This window comes from Acartia tonsa, chromosome 5, assembly GCF_053477335.1.
Source record: "Acartia tonsa isolate MP-2025a chromosome 5, ASM5347733v1, whole genome shotgun sequence".
Lineage (NCBI taxonomy): Eukaryota > Metazoa > Arthropoda > Copepoda > Calanoida > Acartiidae > Acartia > Acartia tonsa.
In genome coordinates, this window is record NC_137264.1 from 12,265,971 (window position 1) to 12,280,919 (window position 14,949).

A 14,949-nucleotide genomic window follows, 5' to 3' on the forward strand; every position below is an offset into this window, starting at 1 on the left:
TTTAACGTCTATTTAATTAAGACGCTTATCTATTCTATTGAATGTAGCGAGGCTACTCCAAAAATCGATGAAACCAAAACGTTCCACTTTTAGCTTTATCAGTGATTATGTGTAAAATTAATCATATTTTCTGACCGAATTCGTCAAAAAAAGGTTGCGTGATTTTATTTTATTTGAAAAAAATCTCAGCCATTAGCTTATCAGCTTATACCAACATAGAAATTCTAAAAAAAGTCACGAAACCTAAACGTTATTTTCAATTGTCGTTAGAGAACAACACCTAGTAGAATTGACGACCTTTTTATCTGCCCCAAAAATATTATTTTAGATTTATTTCGCTTGTTGACTATGCCGTACTCCTTGTATTATGCCGACCGTCCATTTCGGAGGACAAACAGACAGTTGAGATTATAGATTAGAGGGAATGAACAAATTTCATTATGTAGTAGATGTTCAATTGCCATAACAAAGAAAGGAGATAATATGGAAATCATAAAGAAAATCACGAAACCTATAAAAGTAAAGCTTATGTCTTTGCAGCATAACCCACAGATAGACGGACAAAACAATGTATAGACGTACTACATGCGCTTATATCATAAGAATCTTCACTGAAAATTTCAGCTGTTTATTTAATACCTATATTTGCGACAACTTTTACTAAACAAAATCTTCCAATTTTTAACATTTACAAAATGTCCAGCTTCATCTTCAATACCAGCCAAAAGAACCACGTTATGGACTGACTGACAAAGTTAATTATAGAGTAGCTTCGCTACTAACGAAAAAAATAACAAACTGTTTTACCGAAACAAATACTTTATTTTTCATGCTTGAGAATACTTTTATAACAATATAATAATTGTAGGTAGCTAATCAACAATATATATTATGCTCTGCGGAAAATCAAACAAAATATATTTGTAATTTAATCTTTTATATAAGTTAAAAAAGAATAAATTACAAAAATAATAAGGGAAAAAAGGATAATGCCCACTAAATCATTTTTGATTAAATTGAGGAAAATGTTTTTTAGAAGCATAAAATTTGATATTAAATTTCCAAGTACTTCCAAAGATAAACAAAATAAAACAGAATTTGGTGATTTTCCCCATCAAACTTAACCCCCCCCCCCCCCCCAAGGGGTGAAAATAAAATGGATTAAAATTGTGCCCCAAGATAAACAGACGTAGAGCTACACCAGGGATATTAAGGGATAAGACAATGGATGATAAATTGATACACATCCCTAATGATTATAAACTGATTTACCCCTTTTTAATATTTAATTATTTATTGAAAGGTTTGAACCAACCAATCAAAACTTTAAAAAGTACCCAACATTTTCAAGCCATTGAATAAGATAACGTTCTCATTAAACTTTGGGTACCAGTGTAATTTACAGTCCAATGTCCCCTCCCTCCCGGAGCTACACTTGGCTAAGAAATATTTGAAGGGATGAAAAAGGGATATTAACCTAAAGGGCACCGGGGAGGATTTTAACCCGCCCCCCAAATGGGAAAAGGGGACTAGACATGAAAAGGATGGGGGCTAAAGAGGGATAGAAAATGCTGAAACTTCTCCCCTGAGAGTTGATCAATCCTCAAGCGGAAATTTTTCATTTCATCTCAAATCTAAATCTAGGATTTATACAAAAACATGGTTTACTATTGAAGTATAAAAAGAACAATTATAAAAAAGTTCCATTTTTTAGAAAATTCAACAATTTTTTTCAAGAAGGTACATTGTGTATTTTTCTAAACTACACTACAATCTACTTTTGCCTTTAAACCATGTCCCAACAAAAATCTAGGATCTAAATTTGTTCAAAATTTCCTGCTTTAAAGATTCCATTTCCCGCATTCTCCCCCTCACATCCCCATAATCCTGGGTACTAGATAGTCTGGTACTAAGCAGAGTTACAGGTATAAATACATATAATATAGAGGAGATATATTCCAGGGATCTCAAGGGATAAGACAATGACCGATGAATTGATGTCCAGCCCCAATGATTATACACAAAATTACCCCTTTTGTATATTAAAATTATTAGTTGAAACGTTTTTACACTTAACTAATTTAACCGACCAATCAAAATTTGATAATAGTCCCCAATGATTAAGATATTTTTATTTAAAAACTTTGAGGACTAGTAAAATAAACAGTCCAATGTCCCCTCCCTCTCTGGAAATATTCATTCCTACAGACTGATATAATAATATATTATACTCTCAAATACAAAGAAATTGTTTAGGGATAAATTGAAACATAACAAGTGCAAAGGAATTCAAAATAGGGGGAAATCACCATAAAATAATAAAAAAGGATTAAAAATGTTAATTTACAGAGCATAACATTCATAGATTTATTTTATTTATTAATTTCCAATCTGGTTTGCTAGCTATAAATAATTAGGTGAGTAATAATAATGCCACAAAAATCCACGAATTGCTTTTGGCGCAAATGCCCCGTAATATTGCGAATAATAATTTTGGCGGGAGGATAATTTATCCACAGCTAGCAGACCAAACATAAGCTGTTATACAATATATGTAAATGCTGTTTCTTAATTTTACTATTTGAAAACATTTTTCTAAGTTAAATCTTTAGAAGATTTTTAAGAAAAATGTTAAAAAATGAATAAAATGTTAAGAAAACAGCAGCAACCAATATCAATCATTCAACAATTATCATATAAACTGCAATTTTCATCAATTTCTCTCTCGGTATAAAAAACTTGGGGTAGGTAACAAAATATACTTTAAAGACGATATAAAATCAATTTATTATGACTCGAGTCAGATTTTCAGTAGTTTTTTTTTGTTGCTTTGCTTTTAATTAAGTACTTTTTTTCCATACTTCCAAAAATTTTCGATGACTGTTTGAAAAATAAAGAAAGCCAAAATTCAAAAAATTTTGATAGGTCCTTCTCTTTCTTTCAGAATGGTTACAAAGGCCCCTGCGGGGTGCCCAGTAAATTCATAAAAAATAATCTAACTGTAGTAGCGTATACAACCCTAAAAGACACAAAGCAAATGACAACGTACCAGAACAGAGTAATATAAAATATATGAAACTTTGCACAAAAAATACATTATTTTCAAATAATAAAACACTGTAATAATATTTAAATTATATATATTAATCATTAATCCTCAACGTACAAAGACAAAACAAGAGTTAAAATATTTTATATATTTTCAATTTTCACCAGGTTGTAAAGGGAACGTGCAAGCATTAAATTAAATTGCCTTATTTAAACAAATCAATTTGCTGTACTGTTTCCTTTATAAATGAGGCCGTAAGGTGACTAGTTCACATTAAAGACGAGAAAAATGGTTCTTTAAAAATATCTTTGATCCAAAATTAAACTCATAAAGGAAATAAGTTTTTGAGCAAAAAATATTTAAAATTTTCCCGAATTTAATGTACCTTTTTAATTTAAAAACAATTCTGCACTAAATAACTGTACTATAATAATAATAATATTTATATGTATTATGTAATAACATATATGCATCACAAAAACAGATAATTATTGACACAGGTTAAATATAAATCAATACTTATTTTTTGCAACACATACACAAAAAGTCTATTCTTTAATTTACTTTAATAAAATCCTCACTCATATTTTTAAATAGACAAAAAACACTTAGTTTTCTCAAGAAATCAAAAGTACAGCTGTTTTAAGTACAAAAGAATTGTGTGTGTGTGTGTGTGTATGTGTGTGTTAGAACCGTACACTAACAGCAGACTAAAGTACGGTTAAGCTAACCCCACAATATGAAAGACACATAGTTCAGATCCATTACTAATTTTTTATCTTTTTTCAAGGATCTATAATTCCCTTTGTGCCATTAACTACATCATAAACAACATAATATAATAATATAATATTTAAAAAAAATGATACAAAACGATTAAAATGAATAAAACTAAAGAGATACAACAATAATTTTGGTAAAACTTGTACATAACTCTAATCTAATAATGATATAAAAACAGAAAATGATCAAATGCAAAACAATGTTATGTAATTAAGAATAGTAGAATATATATTAGTTTATAATACTGGCTTATAAAGCATTTTTTTAGATTTCAACACAATAACCATCATAAAAAACAGTGAAGCATATGAAATAATTCCAAAAATTAACAAAAAAACAACCAAAAATAAAATTCTCTATAAAATATTGAAATAATTATTGTGTTGGAAGTAAAACAATCATAATATTCTACTTTATATATTTTTACAGAAGAGTATTTTCATCATCATAAACTAAACTCAAACAAATAACAAAGAAAAATTATCATAAGATAAAACAGAAGAATAATAACATCCAGCGCTTACCAAAAAAAAAGACAGTTAAAGATGCCTGGAAAGATTAAGAATAAAAAAAAATGTGCTACCATTTACTTATTATGATTGCAAAAAGAGAAAGGTTGGAATGATAAAATGAGGGCAAATTATTTATCATGACCAAATATTTTTGGTAAGACAAATGTCCAGGAAATTGCCTCAAATTTGCCCCACTCCCCGCCTCCCCCTTAATAAGATCTTTACCCAGGCCTCTTTAACTTTACCCTTGCATCTCCCACAAAATAAATGTGGGAAAAAACATGGTGCTTAATTAAAAAAAAAATTATACTAAAAATCTAAAACAAAATCTAACTTAAATATAAAGTTGCGCACTCTGTCTCACAACAACAGCTGACTAATCTGCTTCTGCTCATGCGTTGAAAATTAATGGAAACAAACAAAAATGGCGCGAAATGAACATAACAAAATGGCGCGGATTGTGTAGAATGGCACGTGTGTGAGGGTGGGTGGCGCGCACAGGACTAGCTACACTATAGTAATATATAGTTATAGGTATATTTGGTGACATATTAGTTATTTTGGACCCTTTTTCTTCTCACAAAGTAATAAAAAATTAGTCCAGAAATGCCTTGGAATTGACTAAACAAAGATTTACAGGATTATCATAGTTAGTAATAGTAATAATAATAATAATAGTAATGCTAAAAAAATGGTTTGATTATTAAGTTTGGATTTATTAATATGTTTGCCCTTGGGTTTCAGAATGCCCTTTGACTGAATAATGAGGCGGTGGTGAATGTTTGTGTTTTTTAACAATAGTCTAGAAGCATTTAGTACCTCTTTCACTTAGCATCATGTCCAAATTAACCAAACAAGAATGGTTTTTGTGATTTAAAACCGATTCAAACACAATTTGAAGAGAGAATGCCACTTTTTATTAAGGGTAGTAGTGTATAGAATAATATAATAATAATAATATATTAGTACAACAGTAACAAAAAGAAACTAAGTTATAATATGCTGCCACAAACTCTGGATTGAGAGTCTTTTTAATGTTAACAGGTCAAGTTCAGCAGATTACATTTTTACCACGGGGTATTAAACACCTGAGTTATAAACCTCACGTTTATTGTGCCTTCATAGCAAGCTTTAGTTTGAGTTCTCCTAGTTTTAATTCACTTCACATCTTTGAATTCTTTGCTGCATTAGAATTATATTCAAGGTCCTAAAGCTTAGCCGAGACAAGGCGAGGGTCCTGCAACTTGCCTATCAACCTTTTTATAAACAATTATATAGCTCTTTGTTGTTATATAAGCAAAATAAAAATAAAATCAAGAATTGTCTTCTCTACACTGATGAATAGACAAAACATGACACAAATACACAGTCAAGAGAGTTGGAAAGACCTTTTTCACAATCATTAACATTTCATATATCAACATATCAGAAAGGTTGGTAGTTTTAGGCCGCCAGGCTGACAGGGTGATCCAAGAAAAGTCCACCGTGTTGTGTACAGCAGTTTACACTTATGTACAGCAGCCATCATTACTTGTGTGTGTGGAATGTTTAGATGCCCACAGGAGGAACCTGGATGTATCTGTAGATGTAGAGCCTGTAGTCCTTGCTGGCCAACACAACACTCCCATCGTCCATCAGGGACACGTCAAAACACTGCGCATGCTTCACCTGAAAATAAATATGATAAATAAATAAAGGCCAGATAGTTCTTCAAGGTGTAATATGCAAGAAGAGTGACAGCAATTTATATGATACAAGTGGATTTATTCAAAGCCTCTAGGGGAGGGCAAGGGAAGTCAGAGAAAAAGCCTAAAAGCGACCCAAGGATCAAGACATTGATAAAGTTTCCTTGAAATGTACAAGAATTTTCAGAAATCTTAAGCTTCAGACAAACAAATCTACTACATTATATAATAGGATGATATTTAAAACTTTTTGCTTTTTTTGTTTTTAGTTACTTCAAGATCTAGTTATTTTATTTGTATTTGTATTTGAATTTAAATTATCTAACTTAACAGGTTGAAAGTTTATGTATCATCTAGTAGTTCCCAGCAAGATTACTTATCTTTCAAATAGAAACTTTACCAGTTTCAAATAACAATGTAGAGAGAGAGAAAAAGAGAGAAAGAGTGAGATAGAAAGAGATAGAGGGGAGAAAGGATGAGAATCTAAAGTTGATAAACTTTCTTTTCAAGGAATTAAATACTTTTCTTGATGTGTTAGAAAACCAAGTTTTTAAGGATACACTAAGTCTCAAACTATTATATACTAATTATAATCAAGGATCTAAAGGGATAAGACAATGGCCGATAAAATACTCTACTTCCCAAATGATAATACCCCTCTGTAGATTAAAATTAGTGATTGAAATATTTGAAAGCTCAACTTAATGAACCAACCTATCAAAATTTAACTTTAAGTACCCAACGTTATAAAAAAAAACTTATTTTTGTTGTTGAAATATTGGTTACATAAAATTTAAAAGTTTGATATAAAATAACATTTTCATTATAAAAACAAATACAAGTAAAATGTCAATGAGTGTGTGTGAGTGTTTGAGTGTATGTATGTGTGTGTGTGTGTGTGTATGTGTATGTGTGTGAGTTGGTAATACATTGTAAACCTGATTGCTCCTATTAATTATTTACTTGGTTTCTGTGTAATGTGTGGAGAATTATTGCGTTACATACACACATACACACACAAATACACACACACACACACACACAGAAAGGTAAAATATATTGGTGTAATTAGAGGGTATTTATTTAAAGTGTATATGCTTTAGCCTGCCTACACAGAATACCAATTAAATTACCCCTTTTCAGTGTCCACAAAAATGTCTTAAAATATTTTCTATTCATAAAGAAGGCAAGAATCTAAAGGGATAAGACAATAGCCGATAAAACAATGTGCATTTTTGATGATGATACACAAAATTACCCCATTTGTAAATTACAATTAGTGGTTGAAACGTTTGGACACTTAACTTTAAGATCAAACCAATCAAAACTCAACGAATTATAAATCTTATTATAAAACTTTAGCGACTAGTATAATAACCAGCCCATTGTCCTCTATTTTTAAAAGTTTAATTTCTAGATTATTTTGTCTTTTTTTGGTAGTAAGGAAGTAACACCCCTCCTTCCAAATTTCTTTATTTTCAAATACCCGAGTCCCAGCCATTTATTATTAGGATATGACTATGTCTTACTCAAACAAAATTTAGACAAACTAATATTAAACTTATGTTTATCTTATTTGTTGTTAGTTTGACTTAATCATAGCGTTTGATTACTAAAGTCTGATAGGATAATGTATTCAAACATTGATTTAAACTTTTTTCTTTCGTCTGTCTCTTAAGATCTCGAAAAAGAGTAGTTTAAGAAAATGATTTCCCTCAAAGTGCCTTGTCGAGCATATAACCCTGCCCACACCTCCTCTACTTAAAAATAAATTAAAAATGAGGGGGGGGGGGAGGGTGGTTCATTGCTCGTTAGGCACTTTGTGTGAACTTAACAATAATAGTTATTTATAATATTATAGACAGCTTTCCGCGAATATTAAAATGAAAAACTTTGAGAATAAAACAAGTTATGTATGACTGAGAACCGGTTCTAATCCACCGAATATAAACGGGTTTCGAGGCCATAATGGAAAATGATTTCTAAGACGATTAGGCAAATAAAAACCTACCTTTGATTCCAATGCCGAGATGAGCTGACCGTCCTGTGAGAAGACGGACAGATTAAAGTTGTTGTGATTGTCCGCGATGGTGATCTCGCCAGCTGAGTTGATGCCCACGCCGATTGGGTAATTGGTAATGCCTGAAACAAAAGGAAATTTAATTTTAAGTTTAATTCATAGATACAGCTAAATATCAAAAGATACTGAGAAAAATAGTTGAAAATAATATCATATATATATATTTCATATCATATTCTAACATTTTATTACTTTTTAAAGTACATTTTACAAAAACTTATTATATATGTACTTTAAGTATTGTATTTTTTTAATGATATAGTACACTGGTAATAAATAAATATGTCAATTCAAATTGTTTTTTTTATATGAATATACATAGCTACATATACGAATTGTACATTAGTTGAAAAGTTAATACACTGCTAGATTGAACCAACAAATCAAGGTTTGTTAAAGCAACCCAAAGTTTTGATGCTAACGAATTATAAAACTTTGGGTACTAGTGTAAATTACAGTCCAATGCACCCCATAAATTTGAATAAGTCGGTCTGTATGTATGTTCGTTTGTTATAAATTGCAGTTTTCCATTTATATATTATTCAATGAAATTGATATAAATATTTAATGATTATACATAAACCGCTCTACACTAGAAAAGTCCAAATAAAAGTAAAAATAATAAATGTATTATGTAAAATAAAGGTTTAGGTAGCTTAAGGGATAAGGCAATGGGCGATAAAATGATTTACATCCCCAACGATGACAAATAAAATTACTCCTTCTTTAATTTAAATAGGTAAATGGTTAAAACGTTTAGACAATGCTAGTTTATAAACCAACTTATCAAAATTCATTATAAGTACTCAAAATTTTGAAGCTAAATAAAACTTGGGGTACTATGGCCTTTATTGTACAGTAAAAAGTAAATAAAATTAATTAGAATTTGTCTTGCAACATAAGGTAACTTGAAATTATAATAAATTTTGACACAAATTAATATTTATGTCTTTTACTGCATCAAAACCTTTCAACTTTGGGAGGGTTCCAAGAAAAATTTGGTAAATAATATAACATATCAATTTAACCTATGAAGGCTTAAATAAAACTGTAATATTAAGAACTTATGGAAACAGGTTTTTACAGAGAGGGAGGGGACATTGGGCTGTTTATTACACTAGTCCCCAAAGTTTTATATTAACGTTTTCTTATTCGTTGCGAAACCTTTTTGAATTATGATTAGTTGATTTATTAAGTTGGCTGTTCAAACGTTTCAACCACTAATTATAATCTAAAGGAGATAATTTTGTGTATCATCATTGGGGATGTACATCAATTTATCGGCCACTGTCCTATCCCTTTAGATCCCTGGGTTTTTCAAATGCATTTTATCCACCGAGTAGGCTTCTGTATAAAGTTTAATCATTTAATTTAATTAAGTTTTTGTTTTGAGCCCATAAAATTTGATTTATACAGGTTAAGCCTAGGAAGGGAAGGGGCATTGGGATGTAAATTACACTGGTACCCAAAGTTTTATAACCATGTTAATAATTTTTTTTGGGTACCTTTATTGAATATTAATTGATTAGTTCCAATCTAGCAATGTCAAAACTGTTAAACCAATAATTTTAATTTACAGAAGGGAAGATTAGTCTACCATCGTTGAAGATTTATATCAATATTAAAGTAAAACACTAGAGAGAGAAAGGGTTAAATAACTGTATCTCCCCATCACAACCGCCTTGTGCAACCTTTCTATTGGGTCATTAAAAATCAACCAATGGTGTCGCTTATATTAACACAGCCAATCAGACGAAAGAGGTCTTTGAAAAGGAAGGGAGGTAATTGTCTGTATACACATCTATACTATAGATCTGTTCTATCAAAATATCGTTAATTGTCTTATCCCTTAAGATACCTGGGTTAAGCTTTTCAAATTTAGATAGTAAAATTAGGAAGGAATAGGAATAGTTATTTCTTGTATCGTATTATAAACGGCATTCCGCGGATATAGAATGTACAATTAAAAGATTAAAACTTGTTTTAATCTTATGATTGTACATTTCTATATTCGTAGAAAGCTGGATATAATACGATGCTAGACATAGTTTTTTCGTATGGATGAGAACCGGTTCCTATCCACCGGATTCGAATGAATACGAGAAAATGGATTCTACATCCCTTTTTTCCACCAATAATGTAATACACGTTATACTATTTAATCTCTGAGAAATAGTCCTTTAGACGTTAATTATATATGCCAATGACAAATCCCTGAAACTCAAGTAAAGTGCATTTTTTAGTGCTTGTAATGTAATTGAATGATATTAAATGTTAAACCAATGTATTGTAAGTTCAATACTCCGATTTTAATCTACTTATATCATGTAACGTTTTTGCTTCGCCCGGGAAGAGCGATGTAGGTCATGAAATAGCTAAAAACCACCCTAAATCATTTATAAAGATTCCCTGATAAGTACAACCCGTTCGAACCGACAATTTCCGAGATTAATCCCCTTAAAAATAAAAGGAGAAAACTGTCTTATAAACATCTTTTGAAAGAAAAAATAAACATGCTTAAATTGCTGCGCCAAATAGTTTTCCTATTCAGAAGTTTTCCGCGGATAATAATGTAAATTTTACAACAATGAGAGGCACATGACTAAAACATAACCAACACAGAAATCTGTTCTCATGCGGTACCAAAATCTCAGTTTTTAAATAAAAATTTACATAATTTTCTACCTAAATAGGGAATATTTTCAGTTGTCCGTCTTTTATAGGATCAAAGAAAATAACGGACTAACAGACAGACATCTAAATAATAAAGTGGCTTCGATATTAAAAATGAAGATTCTGTACAAATTCTAATAATAACAGTTCTTCTAAGAAAAAGTTTATAATATGTAGAGAAAACTGTTTTCTTAGAAAAAGTTATAAAATGTCAAGATTAATTTTTACTAAAATCAAAGAAAATATGTCTAACAAGGACAATTATGCAGGGAGGGAGGAGCCATTGGACTGTTTATAATATCGTTTTCCTATTAGGTAACAACTTTGGGAACTTTTATTGAATTTTGAATGGTTGGTTCATTTAGTTGAGTGTCCAAACGTTTCAACCACTAATAATAATCTACAACAGAGGTAATTTTGTAAATCATCATTGGGGATTTACATAAACTTATCGGCCATTGTATTATCCCTTAAGTTCTTTATAAAAAAAAAAGGAAAAATTGTTTTATAAACTGTCCTCTTAAGCGGGTAAGTCTTCTCGAATGGTAAATGCGCTAACCCATAAAATACTAACACCAGGGAGGGAGGGGACAGTGGACTGTAAATTACACTGGTACCCAAAGTTATATAAACACGTTTCTATCATTTGTTGATGACTTTCTTTGCATCTTAAAATTTTATCAACAAAAGGGGATATTATTGTTTTCATAATTGGGATTGTAAATCATTGTCTTATCCCTAAATATCCCTGACAAAGATGAAGGGAAAAAGGGGGAGGGGGGAAGGGGTGTGACACAACCATAACAGTTTCGTACACACGAGATAAGCAAAATACATAGTCATTTAACCTCAGTAAAACATTCTACAAAATTGTACATAAAAATAAATAATTTCTAGAGGGGAAACTTCTATAACGTGTAATTTATTAGATCAAGTTCTTAGTTTAGTAAGGTTTCAAAGTTTATTGATACATTTTTATCATGATCGACAGACCGACGGACCAAGCATTATAATAGATGCTAACGGACTGAAAGATGTACATCCTCAATGATGATAAACTACCCATTCGGTAGATTAAAATCAATGGTTGAAACGTTTGAACACTCTATTTAATGATCCCACCAATCAAAAGTCCCCAAAGTTGTTAAGCTAACGAATAAGAAAACAGTATAATAAAACTTTGGGGACTAGTGCAATAAACAGCCCATTGTTCCATCTCTCTCTACTGTACTGTACTTGAAATATAAACTAAAATAACGTTCAGCAATAATCCAGAGAAGCAAGGCTACTCTACAACTAGAAATGTTACTGTTGTATGTACGTACCTTCTCCACCAATCTGTCTAAGATAGTTTCCTTCGTAGTCGAACACCTTGACGCAGTGGGCTCGGTTGTCAGAAATGAAAATCTCTTGTCTAAAAATAAAATATATTTTTAAGATTTCTGTGTATTAAAACAAAATTTGTACACCACAAATTTAACCCAGCCAATTAAGACTTAATAAAAGTACCCAAATCATAGGAGAACTTTTATATAAAACAAGTACAAGTGTAATTCACAACCTAATATCCCCTCCCTCCATTAATATTTGGTACCCTGTATACAGGAAAGAAAGGGATGTAAATTAAATTGTAAGATTCCTAAAATTTACTTAATCTAAACGGAGGAAAATTCACTGAATAAAATCATAAAAGAGAAAATAAACTTTATAACAATTAAGTACCATAAGAGTTTAAATAGAGTTATTCTTACCGGTCATTGACAACAACTCCATTGGGGAACTCTAGATGCTTGGAGCATCCAAACTTGTTCAGCACATTACCATACTGGTCAAAGATAATCACTCTCATAACCTGAAAAATAGAAAATAAATTATTGGCTATTGGACAAAATCTGTATTCCAAGAATCTTAAAAAATAAGATGATAAAAGATTAATCCCTTCTTTGAATTAGAATTATTGGTTGAAAATTTAGGATACAGATATTTTGGAACCAACCAATCAAAATTAAATGTTTTGGGTATCAGTGTAATATTATCATAGATTTCAATGTCCCCTCCCTCCTTGCTATTTTTAAATTAATTTTAAATTTAAAGCTTTGAATTTATCGAAGTTGTAATTCTTGTTGTCGTATATCACGAAAAGAATTATACCAATTAAATATGTAATAAGGTATTTATTAAACACTCCCCCCCCCCTTCCCCTTTAGTTGAAATCTTTCTAATTAATACAGAGTGTTTATATTAAATTGAAATGTATTTTAAGTAGCTAAATTATAAAAATTGCTATTTCTTTCATTAAAAGCACTTGCATTTAAGATCCTAGCATCTAGGGGCTCTGTATTATAAAAAGGGGTATAGAAATGCATTAAAATAGTCTAAAACCACCACGGGACCTGTGTAAAGCTGTCTTATAAAGAGAGTTCAGTATATATTGAGACCTCAAACTTGAAACAAAAAATCCTTACTACTCCATATTATAGGATATGTGTAAATGATTAAGATTAAGATGATTGATTGGACCTTAATCCCAGCGGATAATTTTAGGGATTAAGTTTTAATTTCCAGGGATATAGGCATAAGACAATAGAAAACAAATGTTTTAACTTTAACAGACTAATATATATCCGAGAGAGAGAGAGGGGACAATGGGTTGTTCATTAAATCTTAGACAAGGTTTTATAATAACGTTTTATTATTCGTTGGCTTAATAACTTTTGGGAGTTTATTTTCATTAGATGGTTTATTAATTTGGGTGTCCAAACGTTTCAACCACTAATCTTATACTACAGAAGGGGTAATTTTGTGCATCATCATTGGGGATGTAAATTAATTTATTAGCTATTGTGTTATCCATTTAGATCCCAGCTAATATATATTATCGTGTTAAATAAGCAAAAAAAAACACGAAATTTTTACAAATAAATTACCTATCACCTAACTGCCTGCTTAATATGTGTATTCCGATGATAGAGGATAAACTAAACAATTAGTGGTTAAACATACAACCAATAGGTGTCGCTATATAACTGCAAAAATCTAAAGGGATCTAAAGGGCTGATAAAAGGTTGTACTTCCCCTATGATGAAGCAAATTACCCCTTCTGTATATTACAATTAGTGCTTGAAACGTTTGGATACTCAACCAATTTGAAAGTTAATAAAGGTCCCCAAAGTTGTTAAGCCAATGAGTAAGAAAACGTTATTATAAAACTTTGGGAACTAGTGTCATAAACATCCCAATATCCCCTCCCACACAACATTTTACTGAATCTCAAAAAGAACAAATGTTCATACTACAATTGTATATTTTGAACTTAGTTACATGAAAGGAACACCATGTATTGGTACTTAACCAATAAATCCCCCCTGTTTTTAATTATCCAATCATGTGTCTAATTCTCATGGAAATTTATTAAGCAGGGTGGGGGAAATTTTAAAACCTTAAATAACTTCCACCCTTTTAAAAGTAGCGCAGCTATTTATAAACTAGGTATGTACGTCCATGAAAAAACATATTAGTTCTTGCTTGAGAGCGCAACTGTTTAAATTTAGTGTATGCCCACTGCCCAGAAATCTAAGACAATGGACGATAAATGAATACACATCCCCAATAATGTTTTAAATTATTTGTTGAAAACTTTGGGTACCAGTATGATTTACAATCTAAAGTCCCTTTCATCCTATTTTTTATTAGATGTACTTTTAAAAGAGCAGAAAATACTGTAAAAAAAAAGTGAGCTACATAAACAAAGTATATAGACAAAGTTTATGATACATAGAAACATGGTGCTCTATCACTTACACACATCTGCATTGTGTTACATTTTCGCCAATAATTAAGAGGGTTAAAGACAAAAACTTATTAGCTCGACCCCAAAGTCATAAAAATTTGCCAAAATAATCAAATAGTCCAAGAAAACCAAATGAATAAAGTATAGATACTGGTTTATTATGGGAGTTTTCAAATTGGAAGGGGAAATTTTTGCTGTAGTAATTATGTGCAATCGGGAAAAATTGACGGGATATATTTGTGGGGAAGTAATTGCCCACATTTTTAACTACTACTGCACAAAGAGAGGCCCAGCGCTCATATTTCTAGTAAATTGAGACAAAAACAGTAAAAGATTGCTAGCTATATATTTATGTCCTTTATGTCAAGGATCTTCAG

At 30.8% G+C, this 14,949-nt stretch overlaps 1 protein-coding gene across 9 annotated transcripts in view; it reads right to left on the reverse strand.

Moving 5' to 3' along the window:
* Positions 1-801: 801 nt before the first annotated feature.
* LOC145318775 (protein brain tumor-like) overlaps positions 802-14,949 on the reverse strand; it is a 260,980-nt gene continuing 246,832 nt past the window's right edge. For 3 of the 9 annotated variants that reach the window (XM_080160315.1, XM_080160317.1, XM_080160316.1), the window contains exons 16-19: positions 12,534-12,634; positions 12,108-12,196; positions 8,041-8,171; positions 3,050-6,012 (exon numbers count right to left, since the gene is read on the reverse strand). In XM_080160315.1, the coding sequence (XP_080016441.1) occupies positions 5,893-6,012; positions 8,041-8,171; positions 12,108-12,196; positions 12,534-12,634 (441 nt within the window). In that variant the 3' untranslated portion in view covers positions 3,050-5,892. Of the gene's footprint in view, positions 897-2,347; positions 2,539-2,669; positions 6,013-8,040; positions 8,172-12,107; positions 12,197-12,533; positions 12,635-14,949 lie in introns of those variants that run through there. The other 6 variants (XR_013879508.1, XR_013879512.1, XR_013879513.1 and 3 more) reach the window with 6 other exon arrangements.